This window comes from Podarcis bocagei, assembly GCF_964188305.1.
Source record: "Podarcis bocagei genome assembly, chromosome: 5".
In the NCBI taxonomy this organism is placed as follows: domain Eukaryota; kingdom Metazoa; phylum Chordata; class Lepidosauria; order Squamata; family Lacertidae; genus Podarcis; species Podarcis bocagei.
In genome coordinates, this window is record NC_138129.1 from 44,615,956 (window position 1) to 44,642,828 (window position 26,873).

Here is a 26,873-nt window from a genome sequence, read left to right on the forward strand (position 1 = left end):
TGCAACCCCAGAGTCATCCGCAACTGGACCTAATGGTCAGGGGTCCTTTACCTTTTATGGTAGTTTTTGCTTTGTGAATGGTGCCATGGAACCCCTGGGTGGGTTACCCCATAGGTTGTCAGACCACCAACTGGGAATCAGAGTTCTAAATGAATTGCTCTCAGTGGCTTCATATTGATAGTTGCACACCATCCAAATCTCTGAGCAGTTTCCAGGGGTTCTAGGTGCTTGCCCATGGTTTGTTTCCTTTGGAATGATGCAAAGTGGAGACTGTGGTGTCTTTATGATATATGGTTTATTTACATATATATGCAACCTGAACCTATGATGGAGGGGTTCACAGGATTAATACCTGAAGAGGATCTTGCTTCTCCTATGGCCACAGCCTTGGATTCCAGCAGAAATCATGCATAGCACTCTCTCTGGCATCTGTATGCTTCTAGCTTCTAGCTCACAAACCTCAACTCTGCCCTTTGTCTTTCTAACTACCAGACAGCTGAGGGTGGCCGGCCCACCCATTTACCCTCTGGCACAGAGTGACTTCCTCTGTTGCCTTAAGGATCCATACTTAGGGCCTTTATGGCCCTTGCCTGGCTAACTCAGCAATTTGAATCCCTGCTAGATCCAGGAACTAGAAGGGTCTTGGCACATCGCCTAACCCGCCAAACTCGTAACACTACTCACAAGAACAAGACATCTTTTTTAAAAAAGGGAAACAGAGTGGGGTGTACTCTATACTTGCCTGAGAAATGAAGCAACAGCAGGATAAGAGATTTTCACCAGGGGAAGACGACTAAATTAAGGGAGCCAATCAGAAAAGAGACTCCCAAATGTTGATGGGAAAGTCGCCAGTATCTTCTAATGAAAAGTTTATTGCTAAGGTAACATTGTAATTTGGGCTGAACAGTTTGTTTTCTGCTGTATCATTATAGAACTTTTAAGATTTCTACACCAGGTGCTATGGATAATAAGTAACAAAGATGTACTAACAAAAAGTTTTATTTATAAAGAACTACAATTCAACACCAATGTAGAAAAGTTATTGAAAATTATGCAAGCACAAATTAGGTAACTGGCTTCATTCTTCACACTTCAGACACCAATGGTAGAATTGGGAGCGATACCATTACACCACTGCACGTTTTCTTCTATAGGTTTTAAAGATTAAAATAATAAGCAAAACAGACTCAATAACTATTTCTAGTTAGAAACACTCTGTAGAAGAGTAATATTGTCTCCTTTTAACATGATTCGACCTGCAATGGAAAAAAGTGCCATTAGATCTATGGGAATAAAAAAGATGCCCCTTTTCTGACAACATAATACCCCTTTTCTACTAACATCTTAAATCCAGCTTTCAGTTCATATAATCGTAGCATTGGAAGGGGCCACAAGGGACATCTAGTCCAATTCCTTGCAATGCAGGCTGCACAATGTGGAGCTCGAATTTGTGACCCTGAGATTAAGAGTGACATGCTCTACCAACTGACCCACTTCAGTTACATTCGTCATTTATCTACACCAGTCTTTCTCAACCTTGGGTCCCCCAATGTTTTTGGACTACAACTCCCACCATTCCTAGCAAGCATTAGGGATGATGGGAGTTGTAATCCAACAACATCTGGGGACCAAAGGTTGAGAAAGGCCGATCTAAACTGTATAATCAGTACTAAAAATATTGGCAAGGGTGGCAAAGTACAGTACTGTACAGCATTAACCCTTTCTCTTTTCCCTTTCTATGGCCTAACTCTTTCATGCCCTCAATTACAGCATTAATTTGCTATCCAAAAACATTCAAGTAACATCCTAGGATAAGATGAACTGCAAATATAATAAGACTTAGAGTAGGTAATATTTACAGATAAAAAAGCAGCTATTCTTCCTTTTCATGTTATTTTTCTACTACACTTTAATAATAATTTTCATAGCGGTTTCACAGTAGTATTAAAAGGTAATTCTTTATCACTTGTTAAGATTATAATTGGACACTGGAGAAAGAACATGCCCATTTGACAGGCAACAGTCAGCTCTTTTTCATACTTAGTGGTTGAAATCCAGCCCACTAGAAAATTTGCAGAAAGCCAATAAAGATCCAGGCACAGCAGGGCAGTGAAAGCCCAGTGGCTAAAAGGGAACATCTGGAAGGGAACATCTGTACTAGATGTAACAGTCAAATAGGTTTTTTATTGAAAATATGGAAAGTACAATTGCATTTGCTAATGACAAAAGGGAATGGTGTCCTCAACACTCACCCAGCTGTTTCCTTGATTTTGTCTTGGAGTGAATCTCCTCAGCATCATCCAGAACCAAGTTCATATATTCATCAAATCCCTGTGTAAGCCAAAACAGTTGCCTATGACTTCACATTGTTTTAGGGAAAGCAGAACACATGATAAGGTAGGAAATAAAGCAATATATCCCAGTAGTGAATACAGACAGCTTGTTAACATCATCACATGCTGCCTGATTTTATATAAAAAAGTGCATAACCCAATATACCAAAACAATGACACAAACCTCCAAAACAAGACACAATTAAACTAAAATAAAAGTTCAATTCTGGACATGCAAGACTTTTCTGACAATGGCAGGAATTAATTGTGCTCTTTGGGTCTTCAGTTACATTTTATTTATTTTATTTTAAATTTATTGTTTTATTGCTTCACCATCTTAACTTTTACTGTGTCTTGACAGATAGCTTTAACCTGGCATTTAAATTTGGTACCAAATGAACTTAAGAAAAGAGAGAAACAGTGATGGCAATACTCACAATAATACAGCCTTCTATCCTCATGTTCACCTGTTCATACAGCCACACCTGAATTCTGGACCTCTGCAAAGTAAATAGTAAAGGAAGTATTTATAATGGTTCCAAAGAGGCTTTCACAAATTCAGTTGCCTATTGAAGATATCCATGGCTTTCACATGAAGAACAAAGGGCTGCCAAATCATACTTGGCTTTGGAAAAGGTAGAAATTCCAAAACCCAGCATGACATTAGACAAACATCCTGTGCATATTCAGAAGGTGTGAGCCTGAATCATGGATTCGTACCAAGCCAATCCAAAATGCATAGATGTCTTAATCCAAACCATATTTTTGAAGTGCTGAAGCACTACACAACATTATACTTACTTTGTTTGAAATGTTTATGGTTTATTCAAGACAAAAAGCTACTCAATCCTACGGCGCAGTTAAAATGCCATAAACAGAGGCCATGGAAATGGATGGGCAGTGTTCAAATTAGGACATAACCTAGGTTTCAAGGTGCCATTTAGCTCCTAGCTTTCACATCTCAGTTTCTAACACTGAACAGCAGGAAAATGAGGTAAAAGTTTGCCTGCCACATTCGTTTTAAAAGTTCACACCAAGCCCTTGTAATACAGACTATATACGCTCCCCTCCAATAAAGCAAAATAGCACATCCTGACTATGATTTTATAACACAGTAAAAAATTCCAGATCTCCTGGCCATTTGCTCTTCATCCACAAGTTATGCTGAATAGCACTACTTGTTCAAATTCATTATTAAGGAGTAAAAATCGCAAATTGTGTTTACTTACATTCTGTAGGTATCTGAAGATGAGGTTCTGCAACAAGTGGCTTAAGGAAAAACACATATTCATAATAAAGCAGCACAAAGCGAGCCAATTTTGACAGTGGCATTAGAACTGCCACCTCCACTTTTCAACATATATTGAGGAAAACAGCAACCACAAATTAGTATGCCTTGCCGTTTCTAATCAAAACCATTCCAATTTACTTTGGAAGATCCTTTTGAACATTTGGCTGCTTTCTGGGTCGAATTTGAGCCGCATTTTATCCACTCCCCACAAGTCTAGTCTGTTTGCCAGCATTTATATTCTGCCCTTCCCCCTCACGCTTTCCACATGAACGGGGTAAAAATAATAAAATTTATTAAGTTTATTATTATTATTAAAGAGGATATCAAGGCTACCCACAACAGTGCATGTGTGGCGTCGCTACATGCATTATTATTATTATCATTATTTTACTCAAGAGGATTTCAAGGCTGCCCACATTATTCAACGCCACTCCCCAAAACACTGTGAGGGGGACTAGCTTGAGAGCGTGGAACCGGTCCATTTTTACTGCTGACTGGAAACAACTGGGGATTTGAACCCAAGTCTCCCGGGCCAACGACCTGCACAAGCTACGCGACACAAATCAATGTATTCCCGCCACTCCTGGGCCGAAATTTCCTCACGGGAAACCAAGCACCTGCTTCTCTCCTCGCCCCTTCAAGCCCCCTTGACGACCCCCCGCCCTACGAATCTCAAGACACCTCCCTTGTGCGCCATTGCTTACCTCCCCCCCCCGCCCATTACCATCCCCTTCCCACGCCGGGCCTGCTTCGCTTCCCGAAAGCCACGGAAGGATACGATGGGCTGCACCATCACTTTCTGCACCTTCTGGCCTTGCCCGCGGTACGCCATGGCTGGCAGCTGGGCTGGGAGCGACCCCCGACAGGACGAGCCGACTTAGGCGGGACGGGGCAGCCAACGGTCAACTCCTCTCACTCCTCGCTTTATTCCTCGCACGCGCGCGGGCCGACGCTCCACCGACGTAGCTAAGAGAACTTCCGGCGCGGGCAGGAAGCTAAGCGACAGCCGTTCGTTTTTTGCATCACAATGGCGAGGCTGAGAGAGCGGCGCCCGCGTGATCCGAAAAGGGCCAATCGCGCAGGCGCCCCCGCCCTCTTCCTCCCCATCCGCCATGACGCTTGCGGGCAGGGTCGGCCTAACCTGGTGAGAGGCGCCATCTTAGAGGAGGGCAGCGGTGTTGCTGAAGTAGGCGCCTCGAGTTCCGTCTGCCGTCCAGAAGAAGAAGACGAGAGAAGGTGACTGGAGGAGTGTTGTCCCGACTTCGACAGCGGCTTCTTCTCGGGGTTCGGTAAAGTCCCTGCGCGCGGGTGACAAGGGGCCGGGGTCCCCCTCCCTCAGCCACCGATATAGGTATAAAGGCCGCTTCGTATAGGATTCCCTGGGTTTCCCTGGCCGAGGCGGCTCTCCGTAGGCCCGCCGCCTAGTGCCTCTTTGTTTTCAAATTTACGCTCTTCCTTTTGTTAAACGGCCCGTTCCGAGTCCCTATCCGAGACTGCGACAGCTTCCTTATATTTATTTTATTTTATCTATGGTTGCCCCTAAATTAACTCCATTTTCTGCTTCCTTTTGCGTTTCATATAAATGGCGTCGGAACGGCCCCGCTTTATTTATTTATTTATTTCCCGGCCCTCCCACAGCGATTGTTTTCCTGCTCTTCAAGATTTGTTTAGATAATTCGGTTTTCCCTCCTAGTCTCCCAGATCCTCGCGACCATCTAGGAAAGGGCATTAGGATTAACTGGCCTAATCCCAAAGATGAGAAAACTAGGGCAAAGGAAATACCACAGTGCGGGATTTTCAATAATAGTGGGTTGTTTGTTTGTTTTTTAAATGAAATAAAATTAAGCCAAGACCTGCCACTTCTAGTGCTATTGATGTAACAGAACTCTCCGGCATTGCAATTCAGTAGTACACTGAAAAATAGCAAAACCAGGAAGTACAGTAATTCTGGTTGACAAAAAAAGAGTCTCTGATTATCATGGCATTTAGCTGGTGGCATTTGAGGTTCTTTTCCAAAACAGATTGTTGTCATTGGTGCATGCTGCACTCCAAGATTGAGCTGTGCATCTAGTATGTTTTAGGAATATAATGTCATAGGCTAATCAATTTAAAACACAATGAAAAACAGAACTGCCATTGCATGCTATTGCTAGGCAGCATAGAGACGACTACTTAAATGAAGATGAGGATGATCAATGGTTGCAGAGGACATAAAATACCTTTTGTAACCAAAATATCTGGCGTATATCCAGTTTGAAACTAGGTACTAGTTCTTCCCACTGCAGACCATTTGCAGCTGAATTAGCTGTAATAATTGTGATAAAGTTTTTCTGTGCGTTGAGCAGCTAATAATTTAGTGTGTTAATTTCCCCAGTCTTTCTGATACGAGAAGACGCAGCAGTTTTAATACCTAAGAGTACATTGTTTCCTCCCAGTGCAGAGTCTGGCACAGATGGCAGTAAAGATGGACAGCACTTCCTAAAGCTATTGTAGTTAGAGGTGCTTATCCTATTCATGTGCCTTTCAAAACATGCAAAAAGATCATAGTATCAAAGGACAGGTTTTAGGTTTAGTTAACAGAAACCCATATGCTGATAGGGGAAGCTGAGAAATTGGGCATTGGCCCAAGTGGTCATAAATTACCTCAACTGCCATTCTTCTACCTTGCTGTCAGAATGTCAGAGCAACAAATTTCTTGACCTCTGAACATAAACTCATTTCATAATTTGACAATGACAATATGGAAATGGCTCCTTTATATACTTATTCAGGCATTTGGCTTTGGCATGCATGGTGCTTACTCATTGCAATGAAATGGAGAGGTGCTTAAGAGAACAGTGAATAAAATCTGTGTTCTGTGCTTCAAGACAATTTGAAGTGCATATGAAAATGCTGCTCTTTGCTATCCATCATTAGCACTAGCTGCTTTTTGACCTCCAAAGTGTCTTGTGAACATATACTCTCAATACCTACAATGAGACAGGGATGTTAACTATGTTTGATAATCAGAGTGAGGGAGATAATGTGACACTGTATGAACAGGAATTATTATATGAAAGTTTCTGTTCCTGTGCCTAAACCTTTCAGCTTACATTCCTAGGAGGGAGTATTGCAGGGGGTGATCCAGCTCTACAGTTCTGTGATTCTATTGCATTTTTTCTCACATAAGCTCAAAAGTTAGCCCACCATCAGTTGACTTTTGAAAAGCTTTTGTATGATTTGAACACAAAACTGCTCAGCTTTATCAAGGATGTCAGCATCATCATGAGAATCTGGCTTTCAAGTATATTCCTACTATCAGAGCTATGCCCATTATTTTTACTGGAGGGGGGATGGGAAAACAATTAATCACCTTTTCTTAATTGCTTTTTAAAAATTGTTGGTTTTTATATATTGGTGAAAGACACCAACAGTTCTTGGATTTCACCTATATATTAAAACAGTGTAATATTTAATGAAGTTAATAATTGTTCTCAGAGCTGGATGTGCAGTATGTTCTTAAACCATGGCAGATAATATACAAACTGCTTTATAACATGCACTTAAATTGGGATAGGCAGTTTAATTAACCAATTTTTTGTGTGCCTTAAGGTAGTATGTACAGAAATGAACTTTGTATTCAGGGATTGTGTATGCAAAAATAAAAATAAAAGGCTACAGAAAGGAAATACCTAAAGTTAATTTGCTGCTTATAATGCCTGTATTTGCACAATTCCCCCCCAAGGGGATAGTTTGGTTGACACTAAATGTGGGCTGATTATGGCAAAGAGAGGTATTGTGCATTTGTCAGAATCTTTCTCCTTGCGGAATTGATCATGTGAAGCACCAATATCATTTAGTGCAGGCAAATCAGGTTTGAATAAATAAAAAAACTGGGTGGGAAGAGAATATAATAATGAAAATTAATTGTTGTAGTTATATATATAATTTCCCCTTGTGTAAAATTCATCATGGACTACTACTTTTTCCTTTTAAAAATACTTTCCCCTCTCTATTTTTGAGTTGGGTGAAATACCATGCCAAAAATTACCCCCCAAAATATGTTAGCATTTGTGTGAATAAAAGATTCCTACATTTCACTCTTCAATTTGAAAGAAGGAATATATACCCAAAATGGCATTGAAAGAGGGATCAACAATTTCTTTTCTTTTGGGTCACTTTGTGACTGAAGATGCATTGGTTGCTAGGATGTTGGACCTGCTGCATCCTTTCAACCTTATCACTGAAAAACAGTGACTTATGGTGTATCTTTGCAGTGATGTATGGGGGACTGAGCAAAATTAGGTACAGAAAAAAACAAAACAAATTTAACATTTTGACAGCAAAATCAAACAGTTGCCTTGATTTTGTAGTACTAAGCCTGTTGCTTTTAAAACTGCATCATGCAGTTAGTTTCTGCATAAAAATTAATTGGATCCCAATTTGTCTGAAAATCAGTCTTAATACTCTATACATCATGTGTACACCCTATGTCTATGTACCTATTTGTGTGCTTATGTGGGAAACGATTGGCCTGAAATTTGTATGGCAATTTATTTTTAGTTCCCCAAATTTGAAACATTCTGTTGCAAAATTTCAATCTTTAAATTTAACTACCATGCTTGTATATACATTGTTGCATGTATAAACACAAATGTATTTAAGGATACTTATGTGTATATACATATCTGTGTTTATACATACAAGTATTTTTTTTAACTATGCAGTTTAATAAAGAGCGGGGAAGATTTTTCCTTTTTTCCAATAGGTGGAAGAAATCTTGAAGACCAGAAATTGAAAAATGTGTTTTAATTTAAAAAAATATTAAAATTTTCCGGCTGTGGAAGATGGATCTTCTTTGCAGCCAGTTTGAAACACAAGTTCATCTTTAAATGAACAATTTATTTTGAAGAGGCAATTAACCTTCACTATCTCCAGTCTTCCTGACCGTTCAAATGGACTTGCTTTCTCCAGTAGTTGTATTTCACCTTGTCTGAATTTTGAATGAGAATGAGATGTGTTCCTTGGAAATGTGAGGAAGAAAAGTCTTTCTATCCCGTTATTATCAATTCATGGATTGAGTGTTGATTCGACCTACAGGAGAAAAATAACTGGAAGTCTTTGAAGACAGAGTTGCATGCTGAACCTACCAAGGTATCTCAGTGAAAAATGTATTCATTTGGGAAGGTTTAGTGTGTGAACTGCAATTCAACAGGTGCTTAAGATATATCTTAGCAGTTGCTAAAATTTGAAGGGTTATCAAAATGACTAGCTGGCAGCAGTTTTTACCCAGTGGCCAAGGTTTCTGCAATAGCAATAGCATATGCAAATGTTGTTCTAATTATTCAACTTGGCGCATGTCCCAATCTCAGCATCCCTTCTTGTCAGTTCACCTTATCCATCTGTTTTAAGCAGTCAGCAAAGAAGTGGTGGTGGTATAGGAATTGAGCTTCCCAAAATATTAAATGTGTGTTGTCTGCTTGCTGCCAAATATGAAACTTCTATATTTCTGGATTTTGCCCTCGTGATATTGCTGGACAACAGATCTTCTTGTCCCTCACCATTGGCCATGCTGTCCAGAGGTTAATGGGAGTCGTAGTCCAACATCTGCAAGGCACCATGTTGGCTACCCCCGCTTTAGTGTTTCTTACTATGATGTAAAGAAATTGGATGTCAGGAAGTTGGAGGGTAAACAGATTTATGTGGTTTGTTTTTAAACTGGGAACCAGTTTTCATAACATATATAAAAGTAGAATGTGTTTACCTAACCTACTGGGGTTTAGAACTTATTATGTGCCATTAAAATAAAAAAAGTAGCAAAGCTTGTGATTTGTAACATGAAGGTTTCTTTTTATTTTCCTTCATCTCTTTCCAAGATTATATTTTAAAGAAGATACCAGTAAATCCAGCCTATAGAAGGTTTTGCCAGTTAAACCAAACTGATCAGCCATCACTGAGAGAATAGTAAACCTCTGTTCAGCCACCAGTCTCTCCAACATAAGCTGACAATAAAGATTCAGCTGAATATGTCTAACCAAGGAGATGATTGTTACTTTTATTTCTACTCCACATGTACCAAGGTTTGTATTTCCCCTGTCCTCTAGTCTTCTTTATTCTTGCTTGCAGTATTATAAGTATAATGTAACCTGATACACCCAATAGACTCCAGCCAAGGCATCCGTCCCTTCCTTTAGTGACTTTATTGGTAGCCAGGAAGAGGAATATGCAAAGTTGTAGTAAAACCTTTCAAGTTGCTTTTGTGCATAGGAAATGCAGTTCAATGAAACCTTGGTTATATTAGTCTGATTTTTAATGTATGTATTGCTTACCAAGACCATATTTCATTCTCCATAGGGTGACAGTTGCCCCTTCCGTCACTGTGAAGCTGCCCTGGGGAATGAAACTGTGTGTGTGCTTTGGCAAGAGCAGCGATGTTTCAGAAGTGTCTGTCGATTTAGACACATGGAGATTGATGTAAGTATTGCCTCAATATATAGTCTAGCAGTGTGATTACTCTTGATATCTGGGTCTGTAATTCAGGCACTGTGTGCATTGTTGAAGTGTAGTGTTTTTTGCATAGAACATTTTCCTAAAAACTATAAAGACATAGGCATGATTTAGAGCGATCAAGTTAGTTTGTTAAGTTTAAGTTTGCAAGGTTATTTTGGTAACTCCTGCCTTGCTTTGAAAAAATATATCCACACATATACACTTATAAATGAAGAAATTGTTCATAGTAGTTTGAGATTCCCATGTTTAGACTACCAGCATGAGTTTCTTAGTCTCTAAGCACCTTTCCAGCTTGATTTGAATTTGGGGTGCTATTATTTGGGTTGGTTTATTATATGGTGACTGTGTTTTTTACATTAAAGCTACAAAAATGAGAGAAGAAACATGTGAACTCTGTTTTAGATATTTTCCCTTGTCCACCATGTGAGTTGTCCTAGCTTTTTCATAGTATGAGCTAGCTTGTAGAAATGTAATGCATGAATTGTGGCCACAACTAGTGTCCCACAGTTATTTCTGCCAGTAACCCATTACCTTGTTTGCATACTATACACACATGAGAATGTATTTGGGAAGAAACAGGGTGACCTGTGTGGACAAGAAATGTGATAGCAGGACCTACCCTATAGCTATAAAAAATGGAAGTGCAGCACATGCTATTTGGTTTTTAACAATGATTGTTTTTAACAGTGCATACCAAAAGGGTCTGTAATTCCCTATTCTTAAACAATAGTGGGGTAAACATAAAGTTAGTCTATCTTATCAAAAGGTGTGGCAGGCAGTAGGATTTGGAAGGAAAAGAAGATATCATGTAGGATGTAGGAAGGTAGAGCTGAAATATAATAATGGGCCAGGATCCAAAAAGCCTATGGGTGAGTGAAAAGCAGTTTCACATATGCACTGTATGTGTGTTGCTCAATCTCCCCTCTGCTGTATCTCTTATGCTACATTGCGTGCATCTGTACAACGTGTTTCCCAGAAGGGCTGCTTTTCAGGGTGTGAGAGAGGTTGCTGGCACAGCTTGTGTACATGAGTGGAACTCCACATGCAGCCAGTGTTAGAAATTGAGATATGAAAACTAGGAGCTAAATGGCACCTTAAACCTAGGTTACGGGCACAACAACGGAATGTCTAGGCATGCTTTTTTAATAACAAGAATACAAAGTTGAAAATGAATGAACTGCAGCTAAAATCTTACGTTCATTTTTCACATGATCTAATCCTCACCTGAAGACTGCAAAAAACAAAGCCATGCTTCCCCTGCCCACCCTTCTAATATTCTTAAGACAGTCTCTTCTCCAGTCTTCAGAAAGTGGTTGGAAGTGGGGAAGCAGAAAAGGGTCCCCCTTTCCTTCCACTGTTCAGTTTTAATCTGAAATCTGCGCCCAGAGCTCAGAAACTGCTCGTGTTAATGAAATTCCCTGTTGCAAAATGCTCCTAGAACAGGGACCGGCAACCTGCGGCTCCGGAGCCGCATGTGGCTCTTTTACACCTTTGCTGCGGCTCCGGGGCGGATACTAGCGAGGGGAGGAGGCACATTGTGCGCCCCGACACTCCCCACTGTGGCGGGCGCTGTACTGGCTGTGACGTCGCATGGGGGCGGTGCTTGCGTTAGTCACGCACCGTCCCGACGTCACCTTCCTGCCTGCCCGCCCGCTACATTGTAAGGGGCATGTACGCTGGTCACTGCATTGAAAGGGGGCATGTACACTGGTCACTGTTTTGAAGGGGAGTGAAGAACACACACGCACACAAAAAAGGTAACTTGTTAATTTATCGTTTATTTCTATGAGGAGGAGTAATTCTGAGGGGTCAAACAAAGAAATAATAAAGTGACAAAAAAGTTATTTTTATAATGATGAGTTTTGCGGCTCCCAGTTTTTTTTCCTTCGGAAACGGGTCCAAGTGGCTCTTTTTGTCTTAAAGGTTGCAGACCCCTGGCCTAGAATAATGGGAGTTTCGAACACTGCAGCTCTTTGGATACTGGCCATTGTGATTAAGTAGTCTCTTCGCAGATGACTGCCTGTCCTAAATGAAGTGGGAAATAATATCTGCATTATCAGTTCTTCTGATAAATTATAGGCTGCAAAGGTTATGTTGCTGATACCATCTCAGTGTGTTACTAACTTAGTTGTGGACTTGTAGGTTGTTCCTAGTGTACACTTATAGTCTATGTTTTGTCTTCAGAAAAAACGCAGTGAGATCCCATGCTTTTGGGAGAATCAGCCAGTGGGCTGTCAGAAGATGAACTGTGCATTCCACCACAACAAGGGACGTTTTGTGGATGGGCTTTTCTTACCTCCAAGCAAGAGTGAGTTGTAATTTCACCTTTCGGCATGTCTCTTTACGCCTACCTATTTACAAAAGATCTTGCATTCTTTCTTCAGACTTCCACATTTCTGTAGGTGCTGTAAGGAAAGCCATACTTGCCTGACTTTTCCCCCCAGCAGTGCATCAAAAAAAATTCCAGCAGCAATACAGTAGATAAAGGTTATGCAGGGACACGTTCTTTATAGCACAAAGGTGGATGCTTCACAACATTGTTTTTGTTGTTGTTAACCTAAAAACTACCGAAGGTGTGAGGAACCTTTGACCCTCCATATGTTGCTGGAATGAAACTCACTTCCCTGACCTTTAGCTACGCCTGCTGGGGCTGATGGGAATTGTAGTTCAGCAACATCTGGAGGGCCAAAGGTTCCTCACACTTGTCCTACTAGCAGATTGAAGACATCTGTGTGAACACAGCACTCTGAAAAGTGATTTACATATCTTCAACCACAACCCTGCAGCCCTTCCTCTCCCTTTTTAAATTGCTATAACCATCTAGGAAACTCTTTGAGACAAATAGCTGACTTGTTTATATTTAACATACAACAGGGCAAATACTTTCACCATCATTTCTTTATGGTTAACTTCCTAGAAGCATTAGGTGACCAGTGTTTCAGAATGCTAGATCTAATCCATAAGAATGGTATTTAGTGTAGATGTGTGTGTAAGCAAGATGGAATAGGGCCACCACTTATTGGAGATTTTCCCCCCAAGTTTAAGTATCAAAATTATATTAATATTGGTCACAATCCTTTGCAGCATGATTTTGATATTACTGGAGAGATTTTACACATGATGGATCAGATACCTATTTATATTATTGATAATGGTTTTCAACTTGTAGTTTATAGATCCTTGTGCATTTTTGTTTAAAGCTGTTCTAAACGTGCCTGAACCTACGGAAGAGGAGATGAAGGCTACACAGATTTCATTGCAACAGAATAAACTTTCTGTTCAGTCCAATCCATCTCCTCAGCTGCGTGGGGTAATGAAGGTGGAAAGTTCTGAAAATGTACCAAGCCCCACTCATCCACCAGTTGTTATCAATGCTGCAGATGATGATGAAGATGATGATGGTGAGCAAAATATAGTTCCCTAAAGCATGATGCTTCTCTGTTGTTTCTTTTCTTTTTTAGAAGATATTTATTAAAATTTTCAAGATATTACAAAATGAAAAAAGAAAAAAGAAAGAAAAATACAAAATAAAAAAACAGTTAAAAACAACTCAATCTTTCCATTACTTATTTTCCATTAGCTTGTTTCCCGGACCTCCTCACGCCTCCCTTTTTTTGTATTCCAGTTCAGTTTGTTAGTTCAGCAAATCCTTCCCCTCTTTGTTTATCCTAGTCTTTAATCTTAAAATATTGTAACATTAAATTTTTACCTATTAGTAATCCATTTTTCATATTCCCTTATAGTATTTCAGCTAAAAACCACTTAATTTCTATCCAACATCATTCTAACATTCATTAATTTTACAATATTTCTGTAAATAGTCTTTAAACTTTTTCCAATCTTCTTCCACCGACTCTTCTCCCTGGTCTCGGATTCTGCCAGTCATTTCCGCCAATTCCATATAGTCCATCACCGCTTCTCCGTTGTTTCAGTGCATATCATTAATACAGTCATGGCTTCAGTGTATTCCCCCACCTCATCCTGCAGATCCTCAGAGTGCCTAACAACTTATATAAAAATTAAAGTAAATTAAAATCAAGATGAAAACAACAGTAAATATGTCAAAGCAGGTGATGGTATTGGGTATTATCTAGGGTTGCCATACGCCTGGAATTTCCAGAACACACCCCAAATACTGCAACCAAAAGCAGTGTCTGGGTGGAAATTGGCAAAATGTCCAGGGAAATCCGGACTTATGGCTGCCAACAACCATCAGTGTTGTTTTTACCGATGTTCCTCACAAATAGCTCAAAAACGGTCAAGCTCAACAACTTTGCTCCCCATCCCCCCAGCTCCGGATTCTCACTTTTTCAAATATGGCAACCCTAGCATTATCCCAGCACCTTGAAACATCCCCTGGTGCTTCTTCCAATCCTCTGGAGCATATGGAGTGGGGAGGTTTCCACCCTATAGTATCTAAGAGTAGCAAAACTTAAATTGGCAAATCATAGATCTTCTACCTACCTTTTAATTAATTGCATGTTGTACTGATCTTACTTGACTAAGCAGGTGAGACAATCCAGATGAAGTTTTATTTGACTCACAGTTCTAACGTATACATGCCTACTCAGAATTAAGTCTGACATATTTCAGTGGAGCTTGCTTCCAGGTAAATGGGTATAAATCAGTGCAGCCCAAGACTTATTCACATTTGGGAATCTGTCTCACTGAACATAGTGGGCTTACTTCTGAATAAATAGGAATGGACTCAAAGTAGCAATGTTACTTCTTTCAGATCAATTATCGGAAGAAGGTGATGAATCTAAAATGCCTGTTCAACAACCCTCTGCGGAGGTTTCTAATGGATTGCGGATAATTTCTACTCGGAAATCAGCAAGTAGCACAAAACAAGGTAAAGGTAGGAACTAATATGCTCAAAATAAACTGAGTAGACCCTTAGCAAGGGATTTCGGCCAAGGATACCTACATTCAGCATTTGGGTTGGATTGTTTATTTGCTTCAGTGTGTGTTTATATTTAAGTTCTTGCAATTGAGGACTTGCAAAGTATGTTTTCATAAATGCTGTTTGTTTGTTTTTAAAGCAAGTATTGGAGAGAAGGACATTAGTGTGCTGGTGCAGGAAGGTAGATGGGGGTATAGAGAGTGGAAAGGATATAGGAGTTATGCAGAAAGATGGGAACAAAAAAACCAACAAACATTTTTTGTCCACAGGAAGTGTTGTGGAAAGTTTTCTGGAAATATTTCCTCTGCATATTTAGGGTAATGTGCATCAGAACATGTTCAGTTTACAACAGAAAATTTGCTGGTGCCCCAGAGAGTGATCTAATTTAATATATTGATTATACTTGTATAGAGTAAACAAAGCTAAAAACGTTGAAATTGCCAAGTTTGCTTGTGGCACCCCAGATGTTTGATTCCAGCTCCCACCATCCTAAGCCAGCATGTACAAAAAATGATCAGATGTGATGGGCAATGTATCTCAGTAACTTCTGGAGGGCCACAGGTTCTCACCCCTGGAATAAATTTTCACAGGTTATCTAACTTTGAGCTTGTTTTCTGCACTTTCGTATTTGAGAGAAACTTATCCGCTTACTCAGATTTTCACATTTTGCAGTTGATAACTTGAATTTTGGAATCAAAACCCTTGATGAGATCAAGTCAAAAAAAATGAAGGAAAAATCAAAGAAGCAAGGTGGTGAGTTGACCTTTGTAATTGTAAGGATATTCCACAGCATTATGTTTGGGCACCCTCATTGTTGCAGTGTCTATTATTAGAAGTCCAGGGTGGGCTGTTGCTTGCTTTTCTTAGAGCCTTGCAAATGCTAATGTTCGAATCCCTGCGAAGGGTGAGCTCCTGTTGCTTAGTCCCTGCTCCTGCCAATCTAGCAGTTTGAAATCACATCAAAGTGCAAATAGATAAATAGGTACTGTTCCGGAGTGGGGGTGGTAAACGGCGTTTCCGTGCGCTGCTCTGGTTCACCAGAAGCAGCTTAGTCATGCTGGCCAGATGACCCGGAAGCTGTATGCCGGCTCCCTTGGCCAATAAAGCGAGATGAGTGCCACAACCCCAGAGTCGTTTGTGACTGGACCCAATTGTCAGGGGTCCCTTTACCTTTATGTGTAGCCTTGGATGTCCCAGTGATCATTGATTCAGCAGTTTTGTGCCCTACAATTGAATCACAGCAATTAAGTGTTGGGGTGGTGGCTAGTGGAGGTTGTTCGATGATTGTTCCAAGAAAAAAAGAATTTTGGATTGGACTTATCTTAAGGCACCAACGCATTGCAGTTGGCCAAGAGTGTGAACTTAGAAGCCTCATATTCAAATTGCATCTCAACCACAAATTCATGAAATGCCAAATAGTGGTGGCAGTGCAGCTTAATATAGCTTTGTCTTGCTCTTCTCAGACAACCCCTCTGAAGTTTCTGCTCAGATTCAGACCCATCCAGGCCCAGAAAAAGAAAATGTACGGACTGTGGTCAGAACTGTAACTTTATCTACAAAGCCAGGTAAGTGTAATTCTGTTTGTATCCAGTTCAGCAGCTCTGGTAGGTGTGGCATTTCTGGAAATGCCCTTCCTCTTTATCGATTATAATTAGCATCACTGTTATGATGTGTACTCATGTATGTTCATATACACACTGCTGAGAGGTTTAGGATCTTTTGCTGGAGTTATGACGTGCACTTTTTATGGATGTGTGTTAATCCTTAATCTTTTTCCTACAAGAAACCCTCACAAAGAAATAATGGAAGCTTATTTTATTATATAAATCAGGAGTGACAGAATATATATATAATGCTGCTTTAGATAGCAAAGTTACAGTCTAAGCGAGTAGCAAATCACAATACAAACACACTTTAAAGAGCAGAAAATACCCTAACTATTCTAACACCTACATAAGCAAGGTGACAATTTTGCCATAAACCCACACAAGAAGGGAAGGGGAAAAGGAAAGTATACCTGTCCTTAAAGCGAAGCAGTAGGGTGCAGAGTCCTAGGAAGTGCAGGGTAAGTTCTGTTGTATTGGAGCTGGGAGAGCTAGCTAACCTTTTCATCTAATGGTCTTTTTATACCCTTTTTTGCCAGTGCATTGTGATGGGGAGGGGAGGGGCTGTGAAATGAGTGATTCTTATAATTTCTATAATCACTTTAAGAATAGTGAGAAATGGGATAAACTGGCCATCCCATTTGTTTAACAAGAGGGTTGTCATGTGTGATCTTCTTGCCTCTTTCACCTATGGTCACCCTGTCCTGTTTGTTTGACAAAAGGTGAAAGAATGTGATAGTGAGCAATCTGAATCTAGGCATCTTTGCTTGCAATCTGCCTTTATATCACCTTACCATTGTGTGGGTGGATCCCATTGAGGAGTTGAGTATCCTGTACTTAACAACTAAATTTGCATGTGTTAATCTTATGGTCAAATGCAGGTTCTACTGCAAGTAAATAAACTGCTGTATAGATACTGTTTGTTTATTAGCCAACAGTTTTTCATGGAAAAAACCACTACATATTAATACAAATATTAAAGCAATTGGTTTACTTCAGACATCTGTTAAAGTTGTTTGCCCTTAATTTTTGTCAGGTGAAGAGCCTCAGATTCGATTGACTGTTGCAGAGAGATTGGGAAAACGGAAATCCTCTACAGGTGAGAACCAGCATGTAGAATTAAAAAACCCTGCTCCTCTATTAACATATCAGCCTTATCCATTATTTTCCATCATAGGTGCATACGTGCACAAAAGTTCTGATCATGGGTACATTTTTTACCTGTTTGTGAACCTTGATGATTTATTAAATTACTGTATTAAAGTATATGCCATTTATGGCACAGCATAGAATCTGCGGCAAGGAGGATTTTAATTTTTCTTGACATTTCAGTGGAGAGCTGTGTAAAAACTAGACCGGTATCAGCTCTTATCCCACTCATCTGCTTCTTGCACTGCCAGAATGTGTGTGCACGTGTATGTATATCTGCCCTATCTTTCTAGGCAAAATGTTCACTAAAGTGTCTTTCAGTATCATAAGACTGATGTGGATGTAATTGCCACTAAAAGTAGCAAGCATAGCTGAAAGCAAAAAACAAAACCCTGACAATAATCTTTCTTCTCTTTTTACTGTTAGTTTCTGAGAGTGGTCTCCCCCTAAAACGTAGCCTTGCTGAAAGACTGGGAAAGAAAGTAGACTCCTTGGAGAATGCAGACAAAATACCAAAGAGAGGTAGGTTTGTTTAAATAGTAAAATGTGTTCTACTTCTTTCGTAGTGCAACAAGCCTGTTTAAGTGAAATTGTTCTAAAAATGTCAGTGAAACTCCTGTTTTTATCAGGGATGAGGAATCAAATGCATATAATGGAAAGGCCATATTAACAGTTGTTTGTTTCAAAAATCTTGTATGCTGTCTCCATACAGTGATGTACACAAAGTACTCCAAATTCCATAGTCAAGGTGATCTGTGCACAGCGCATAAAATGTAATTGCTTTGATAGAGATTTTTTTTTGGAAGAATAGTAGATCTATTTGCAGTTCATTTGTGGTTCTTTTGAGTTGCAGAAAACATACAGTATTTCATTTCCTTTTAATTTGTATACCACCTTTCTATATTACTATACAGAAGGTAGTTTACAAGCTGAATAAACAACAAAATAGACAGCAAAGATCATATACCTGATAACAATATGATCCAATACAAAAAGCCATAATAAAAACATAACTTTAAAATAAACAACTACTATTGAATTTAAGAATTCTTAAACTGTAATCAACAAAAACAATGGCAAATCATTATTCATAAAATGCTACAAAACATACAAAACCATATAAAAGGATCAAATTGAGAAACAAGGACAGACAAATTATAACATTAATTTTTAAAATACCCTGGAACTCCTCTCTTCCCAGGTGCTTCTGCTGTTCTCAAAGTCATGGTCTGGGAAAGCCTCAGGGATGGAGGGTGGGCAAGGCAGGTGGAAAAAGCCATTGCCTGATGGCCAGCGTGAAGTCTTTCTCCCATCACAGTTCAACATCTCTCTTATGAAGACTTCTTGGGCTGGAGGGTGAAGCAAGCCATATGAAACAATTTATTGTGTGAAGCCATAGGTCAGCTTCCTCAACCTTCAGCCCTTCAGCTCCAGCCAGCATGGCCAATTGTCAGGAATGATGGGAGTTGTAGTCCAAGGCACTAGGAAGATTGCTGTAGGAGAACAAAACAGGAGACTCCTGTGTAACTTCCTTCACCATTTTATTCTTTCTTTCTGCAGTACAAATTCCCTTGTCACTTAAAGAGAGACTAGGATTACCATCTGAGCAGAACAACATGGAAACAGGTAACAATTGGTTTTATTGGAGTACCTTGGGATATCCTCTTCCTATTTCTTGCAGGTGGATCTTTGCCTTAGTGCAATCCAAGCTACTCTACTCAGAAGTAAACCTCACAGAGTTTAATGTGATAATAATATATAAAAGGCTAAAATCTATAAAAGGCCCATGTCCCAAAAAGATCAGCCTTCTTTTTTCTTACCTCCTGAATTTAGAGCTCCTTTATGGAATGAGATCTTGCTCTCAGCATTAGTTCTTCAGCAATGTTTTACATACTGCTCACTTTTTGACTTGGATAATCTACTTCACTATGCAATAAACTGGCAAGGGTTGAAATACTACATGGACGTCTTGAGGGAAGCCCATTTAGAATGAGGTTGGGGGATAAGAAGCAGATTGTTAAACTCTCAGAGTGATACCGCATCTTTTGGGAGCAAAAGTATATAGAGCCTAGAATAGCTGACATTTTGACTAACATAAAAATGCAAACTAACTAATTCTATTGTGCATTTTTTCATTTTGCTTTGTGTTTGTGGTGTAGAGAATGCTGCCCAACCAGTAGGCGAAATTCGTGTGAAAACACTGGAAGAAATCCGTTTGGAGAAGGCTAGCCAAAGAAAGGGAGAAATTCATCCCAAACCCAAGGTTCAAGTAACTTTTACCATTGATGATCCCAATGCAGTGGCAAAACCGTCTCCTGCCATCAGGATCAAAACCTTTTCAGAGGTCCTGGCTGAGAAGAAGCAGAGGCAAATGGAAGAGGAGCGCATAAAAACTGAAAAAGGGAGCCTTGCTGGACCAAAGCAGGAGGGTGAGCCCCAGAAGCAAGGCTCCTTGGGTTCAGCTGTTTCCATCAGAAGAAAGCTGGAGGAGCCTTCTGACAAAGCTAAGGACTTTAGGGAGGTGCGCATCAAAACTCTAGAGGAAATCAAGCAGGAAAAAGCCCTCCGAATGCAGCAAAGTGGGGAGAACACCTCAAAGACGCAGATGCAACCTGAGCAAACTCTGGTTGGGAGGAGACAGTTATGCATTACAAAGCCAACAGGTACTATACATGCCCTGTTTGTAGCACCATTTTACTACCAAATACTCATATTCAGAATGCATGTTGAAGCAGATTTTTTATAAATGATGAAATTGGTATAAATACTCGTGATAGATTTGACTTCTGGAACATAGGGTAGAGCAATGTCAGGAACTTCAGCTTCAGAACATACTGCAGTGTGCTGACGTCCCCCCATTCCCACACATGGCTCAGAAATGAGCTCAGAGTAAGGAAAGGGAAAAAGCATGAGTAGGGTATTCATAGGAGGAGAGTATTGGCAATGGCAGGAGGCATTAAGCATTCTTTCTCCTGCCCTGCAAGTGTCCTTCCTGCATTTTTCAGTATTTCAGCAAATGGGATCGCACATTTTAATTTGACCTTAAATTCAAGTGGGGGTACTCTTTCCAGTTCACTTTGTAGAAGCCTGCAACTAATGCCAGAACAAATATTTCTGGAAAAAACAAGTATTTTCAGCTGGAAGTAATGTCAGTGCAGCTTGTTGGCATGTCACCATTATGCACATTTTCTAGTTCAGGACAGAATAGGATGTGTCTGGGTAGGATGTGTTCCTCAAAAATTGAGGAATTGAGATGAATTGCCTTGCTTGTAGTGCTTCATGGACCTTGGTGTTGGAAGGTAGCAAGCATTTCAAGCAAGATAGAAGACTGCTGAGTGTGGTGTTCACCCACCTAATTTACCTGTCCTGATAAGGTGGGAAATAGCTGTGCCTCAGGAGAGTTAATTCTCCTTTTAGAATGATCAATGTGGTGTTTTAACAGCTCCTGGAAGAGAAAAAAAACACATAGAGCTGAAGTCCTCTCCAAGAACTTTTACATCAGATGCCACTGCGAAGGTAAGTCTTCATTTTGGTACACAATACATTCTATGTTGAAAAACAGGCCTTGCTACTGATGCATGTTCATTATCATCTAGCATCTTTGGAAACTGCCATTAGACATCTATATCAGGACTAGTTGTCACGTGATATACAAACCCTGCTTTCTCACCCATTTAGATCCCATTAGCTAATCAGCTCTGGGCCAAAGTTCAGCATAATATATTTTGACAGCCTATTGTGAAGGGCACATCATGCCACCAAGAAACACAATGGGGCATCATTTTTCTGACAGACAACCCCAGACTATGACTGCATCATGGTTATAAAAAGCCAAAAAAGTAAAAATAAACAGAAGTAAGAAATCCTGAGCACTATCCAGAGCCAGGCCACCCAAGGAAGCATGTCAAGATACTGAAATCGGGGGGGGGGGGCGCTTTTCGTGGGAAGCACCTGTTTTCTCACCCCTTTATTTCTCATTGTCTACTCAGCCTTTGAATGACGGCATGAGCAATTCACATTCTAAAGTCCAGGTGAAGAGCTTGGAGGAGATAAGGAAGGAGAAGCAACGGCTAAAACAGCAGCAAGAGAGGAAGCCCCAGGAGGAGCAAGTGACTGTGCCATCTGCTGGGGAAGAAACTGCAGAAGGGAAGGCCCCAGGGGCGAAAAATCCTGTATCCCCAGTGACAACAGGGAAAAGCCGTCCACTTACAAAGAGGTTGCTAGTGAGATCCCAGGAGGCAGCGCCAGAGAACATGGGGTCAGAGGAGTCAAGACTTTCTGCTCAGCCTGTAGAACGAAAGATTAAAGGTAAACAGCAACACCTTGATGGTAATCAAGGGTCAAAAAAAGGTTGGCTTCCTTAAGCTGCTCATAAGAGGTAGAACAAGAGGCTTTTAAATTTCTGCCATCTAGGTTCCTACTTGTTTTAAGTTTCAGCATTGCCTTATGAGCTAAGTAACAAGGTGTGTATTCTTAAGCATACTCCCACATTCCACTTACATGTCTCAGGTGCAAAGGGATGGGATGAATATTCCTGCATAATACTGATACACACACTCGGGAATTGGCAAAACATATTGAGATTTCATCTATCTCTGAGATAGCATGTGTGTTCCCAGTTGCTTCAAAATATAATCTGGGCAACAGCTGTAACTATTTTAATGCCTATGGAAATCAGAGCCTTTTCTGTCTCATACTATCAACCTGCCTTGCTCATTTAAGCTGTGAGTCACAAATATCCACTGCATCACTCCTGAGACAAAGGCACAATGATGTATAGTATTAGAGGGACAAATTCGAAGCCCAGAGTTCCTCTGGGAAGTCCTGGTGACTCTGCTTAGCCAGTGACTGGACCCCTCTTGGTATATGGAATGAAGCTGCACTTGCTCTCTCTCACTTACTGCTAGACAATCTCTGGATGTGGGAGATTTGATAGCATTATATCTGGGCACTGTCTAACACGTCCCGATTGTAGGCTTCTGCACTTGTGGCAAAGACACATTCTTAGTTGCAACAGCATACCCTCCCAACATTTCTCTGATGAAAATAGGGACGTCCCATTCCATAATGATAATTTTACTATTTATACCCCCCACATCTTACTGGGTTGGCTCAGCCACGCTGGGCAGCTTCCAACATATATAAAAACATAATAAACCATTAAACATTAAAAAAAAAATCCCTATATAGGATTGCCTTCAGACGGCTCAGGAGTCAGATAACTTCCTACTCTCCAACATTTCTCCAGTGAAAATAGGGACATTCTAAGGAAAAGCAGGGCATTCCGGGATCAAATCAGAAACTGGACAGCTTCTCTAAATCCAGGGACGCCCCTGGAAAATAAGGACACTTGGAGGGTCTGCAATAGGTCAAAAAGCCCTTTGCAGGATGTTGCATTTTTCATGTAGATAAAGAACTGCCATGTGCAAACAGCACCGAATCTTTTTGTAATTACAGACCTGACATGTCTAAAAAAGGTCTTGTTGGAGGAAGAGAAGTGCTGTTTTTGGTTTTAAAATGTGCTATTCTGGAAAAAAGTGAGGGAGAGAGAAGAATAACATTGCCATTCTGTGTTCATGGACTAACCTTGAGTTGCTTTTTCATATTCTAGCCAAACCAAAAGTGAATGTGAAACCATCTGGGGTGAAGCCCGTGTCTCCAGCAAAGCAGGCACTGAAGCGCAAAGCATCAGAGAGTCATCCTTCTGTTATTGCTGCAGTGAAGCCTCTGAGTCTCATCCCAAGCCCAAACACAAAGGAGCACCCATCTGAAAACACAGCCCTGGTAAGAAGATTGATTAATGCTGTTGGAGACTACCTGATAGCTGAAAGTATTAGCTTGTGCTGTAACTTTGTACTTTGAGATAAGTAGCAGGGGTGGATTTTTTTGGAGGAGGGTACATTTACAGTGCTAAGTGACCAGTCATCTTTTGGAAAGTACCAAAGATTAACTTGGGAGAGTCTGATTTCTTATTTTGAATAAGAGGGGAGTAATAAGATGGTTGCTCAAGAATTAAAACAGCATAATGATGATGGAGAGAGAAAAACCTGCCACAAACTTTTTCCCCCTCTCTCAGGCAAGTGCTCCTGGTCTTCCAGAAGCCACAGAAGCTGTTGTTCCTGAGAGAGTGCAGTCTAACAGGTAATTATTTTATCTATCTATCATCTATCTATCTATCTATCTATCATCTATCTATAACCCTATTATATGTCACTGAGATTGTCCCTTGGAACAGTTGTGCAAGCAGACTTTGAATGTTTAGTAGCCATTACTCAAATGAGATCATGTGAAAATTAGGATAAGGTCCTTCAGCTTTCTTTCCATGTAGGTTTGCAAGTGGAGGTCCAGGTAACAGGCACTGGGAATAGATTCAATTAAATTTAATGCCATAAGACTCTGGGATATATTGAAGTTCATATTGAAAATTCCAAGACTGTAGTGGCAGATTCTGAAGAAATACAGTTAGGCCAGTAATAGATGAAGGTACATCATAATACTAGAAGCAGCTAAAAAGAAATTAATACAAATTGTGAATATTTTCCATTGTACTAGTTTTAATTTAGTCAACAAGATAGAGTCAAATGTTACCAAGCTTTCACTCTTCAGATCCTACTGCACTGAGGAGATAGCAGTACTCTGGATGAAGTGTTTATATATCTCACACTAATGCTGACAAAAATTTGCCTTTTAAAGCCAAATTATGATAATTTAGAAACCCAACTGCAACTAGACCAGCAAGATTCCAAATCAACAGGCATTTGTCCTTGGTTTTTAACATGGGTACCAACAAAACAATTATTCTGACATAACCTTTTGTAGGTAATGCTATGTGATTTACTTATTTGCAATTAAATGGTATATAAATGCCATAAAATAAATAAATGGCTAGGACTCCTGCATCTGAAGTAGAATTTGCTCATCAAAGCTTATGCTGCAATAAGCTGATTCAGTATTTTAAGTTGTTCAAGATCTTATGCTATTTATCATACCTGATATTTCCCATAAACTAGTTTCTTAAGTCTTGCATTTTGTTTTTCATACTGCTCAGTTTACTTTGAACTTAGCTATCTTAAAAGCAAAACGTAAGACGTGGGTGGTGCTGTGCCGCTTGGGCTTGCCAATCGAATGGTTGCGGTTCAAATACCTGCGACGGGGTGAGCTCCTGTTGTTCGGTCCCAGCTCCTGCCAACCTAGCAGTTCGAAAGCACACAGTGCAAGTAGATAAATAGGTACCGCTCTGGCGGGAAGGTAAACGGTGTTTCCGTGTGCTGCTCTGGTTCACCAGAAGTGACTTAGTCATGCTGGCCACATGACCTGGAAAAACTGTATGCGGAAGTAGACAAACACCGGCTCCCTTGGTGATGAGCACCGCAACCCCAAGAGTCGTTCGCGACTGGACTTAACTGCCAGGGGTCCTTTACCTTTACAGCTACATAGTGTAAACATGCATAGCTGAAGAAGATAGTTTAGTGGCATAGCAGTAATCCAGCTATTTCTTTCTGCTAACCAACTGCTTCCTGACCATATCATAATATGACCTAGATGACACTTCAACATAAGGCTTCTTCAGGCATTTTAGTGTGTGAAGAGGAGAGCAGGCCATACATAAAAGAGGTTTCTAACCATGCTTAGCTGAATGCAGTTAGAAGCCACTGGTGATAGTGCAAAATTCCCTGTCAGTTCTGATCATGCAAGATCCTTAATTTAGACCTTCCTATATATTGCATATTGGTGTGAATGTGGCAGCAAGGATGGGCTGGTGCACACCAACTATACATGTTGCCCTGCACAACACCCCCCTCCCAAATGTTGCTTGAATTCCCATATAAGAATATTATCTCTACTCTTTATGTACCTGCATCCTGCCTATTTAAGTTTCAGATTTGTAACTAACTTATGACCTATCTGCTGCTAGAGGAGAAACTTCCTGCACAGCTTATTAATATCACACCATTCTGCTGGGGCTAAGAGTTCCCCACGTCCAGACAGGATCTCTGTTTTCCCCTTGGAGATGAATCATATTGTTATCTTTTCCCTCTTTGTGAAGCTCCGAACTGCATATGGAGAGCCAGGCAGCCTCCACGTTACAAGCAGAGACAGCAGGTGCAACCTCTTCCCATGCAGCAGTAAAGACACGCAGACTGAGCTCAACAGGACCTGGGAAGACACCCACCTCAGTAGACGATGACTTTGAAAAGCTGATATGGGAAATCTCAGGAGGCAAACTGGAAGCAGAGATTGATCTGGACCCAGGAAAAGATGAGGACGACCTCTTGCTTGAACTTTCTGAAATGATTGACAGCTGATTTCATCCCCATATGGTTTATTCTGAGAGAAAATAAATGTTGTATATTTTGCTGGATAACCAAGATTACCCTTTTCTTGGTGAGAAGTTATGGCAAGTCTTAAAGCACACTTGAACTGATGAAAGAAATTGGCTGCATTTGATTGTCCTGTATTGCCCTGCTGGTCAGAGAGATGTTCCTATATGACTGTCTTGTTACTATCCTGCCCACCTGAAATACTTTGAGAAAACCACAAACATTTCAACTAGGGTCCACTTGTTGACTCAACAACCTTCCTGTATATATTTTTGTTGCTTAACTGTCACATTTTGTTTTCCAGCCTTGTGGCAAACCTCAATGTCTGTTTCACGGCTTCTTCATTGTGATTTTTTTAGGGGTAATTTCTGTATTCCCAAGTTACTGTGTCAGCTCTTCGAGTCATGCAATTATATTTTCAAATTTGATTCTAGAGCCAGGAGTACAGTTTAAAATGAGGAAGAGCAGAAATGTAGTAATCTCCGTGGCTTTAGGAAGAAGGAAAGAACATTGAACATTTGTTTTTTTAATCTTCCTCACTGTTATTCTGTACCATTTAGACTAGTTCCCACTAGCAAGCATAAACTCCATAAGGCAAAAGCTAAGAATTTTTGTGTGTGTACCTATATTCATTAAAAATAATTATTGTTTTTAAAACATGCCCTACAAGGGCATGTGAGGTTATTCTCAGGTTTTGTTCTTTTTTCCTGAACTGATGGCCTTTTTTGCTGATATTGCACCGGTCATTTAAAACAAAGCTTTGGAATGCTGCCTTTTGGCAGG

The 26,873-nt window shown here is 40.3% G+C and overlaps 2 protein-coding genes across 8 annotated transcripts; one reads left to right on the top strand and one right to left on the bottom strand.

The window, feature by feature from the left end:
• Positions 1-983: 983 nt before the first annotated feature.
• On the bottom strand, positions 984-4,619 carry SNRPE (small nuclear ribonucleoprotein polypeptide E). The gene is made up of 5 exons (XM_081193590.1): positions 4,403-4,619; positions 3,563-3,589; positions 2,771-2,833; positions 2,253-2,331; positions 984-1,256 (listed from the first exon to the last, which is right to left on the bottom strand). Exons 1-5 carry the CDS (start codon positions 4,454-4,456, stop codon positions 1,201-1,203), a joined length of 279 nt encoding a protein of 92 aa, XP_081049716.1. The 5' UTR covers positions 4,457-4,619; the 3' UTR covers positions 984-1,200.
• A 140-nt stretch (positions 4,620-4,759) lies between these two features.
• ZC3H11A (zinc finger CCCH-type containing 11A) lies at positions 4,760-26,140 on the top strand. Of its 7 annotated transcripts, none has more exons than XM_081193433.1 (18): positions 4,760-4,975; positions 8,372-8,757; positions 9,480-9,683; positions 9,958-10,077; positions 12,298-12,421; positions 13,314-13,514; positions 14,849-14,971; positions 15,689-15,769; positions 16,480-16,581; positions 17,657-17,719; positions 18,196-18,291; positions 19,330-19,395; positions 19,929-20,432; positions 21,212-21,285; positions 21,759-22,077; positions 23,381-23,553; positions 23,846-23,910; positions 25,817-26,140. In XM_081193433.1, the coding sequence occupies exons 3-18, from the start codon at positions 9,630-9,632 to the stop codon at positions 26,073-26,075; spliced, it is 2,424 nt and encodes an 807-aa protein (XP_081049559.1). In that variant the 5' UTR covers positions 4,760-4,975; positions 8,372-8,757; positions 9,480-9,629; the 3' UTR covers positions 26,076-26,140. The 7 variants fall into 7 exon arrangements, with proteins under 7 accessions (XP_081049559.1, XP_081049560.1, XP_081049562.1 ...); XM_081193434.1 differs by having other exon boundaries at positions 8,578-8,757; XM_081193436.1 differs by having other exon boundaries at positions 8,704-8,757.
• Positions 26,141-26,873: the final 733 nt, after the last annotated feature.

What these genes read in the sequence shown, in the direction of transcription:
- SNRPE (XM_081193590.1), bottom strand. Translation starts at nt 4,456, where the DNA reads ATGGCGTACCGCGGGCAAGGCCAGAAGGTGCAGAAAGTGATGGTGCAG. An exon ending in AAGTGATGGTGCAGCCCATC is followed by an intron (nt 3,590 to 4,402) that starts GTATCCTTCCGT and finishes CACTTGTTGCAG; the next exon opens with AACCTCATCTTCAGATACCT. An exon ending in TCTTCAGATACCTACAGAAT is followed by an intron (nt 2,834 to 3,562) that starts GTAAGTAAACAC and finishes TTTACTTTGCAG; the next exon opens with AGGTCCAGAATTCAGGTGTG.
- ZC3H11A (XM_081193433.1), top strand. Translation starts at nt 9,630, where the DNA reads ATGTCTAACCAAGGAGATGATTGTTACTTTTATTTCTACTCCACATGT. An exon ending in GCAGAACAACATGGAAACAG is followed by an intron (nt 19,396 to 19,928) that starts GTAACAATTGGT and finishes TTTGTGGTGTAG; the next exon opens with AGAATGCTGCCCAACCAGTA. An exon ending in CATCAGATGCCACTGCGAAG is followed by an intron (nt 21,286 to 21,758) that starts GTAAGTCTTCAT and finishes TTGTCTACTCAG; the next exon opens with CCTTTGAATGACGGCATGAG.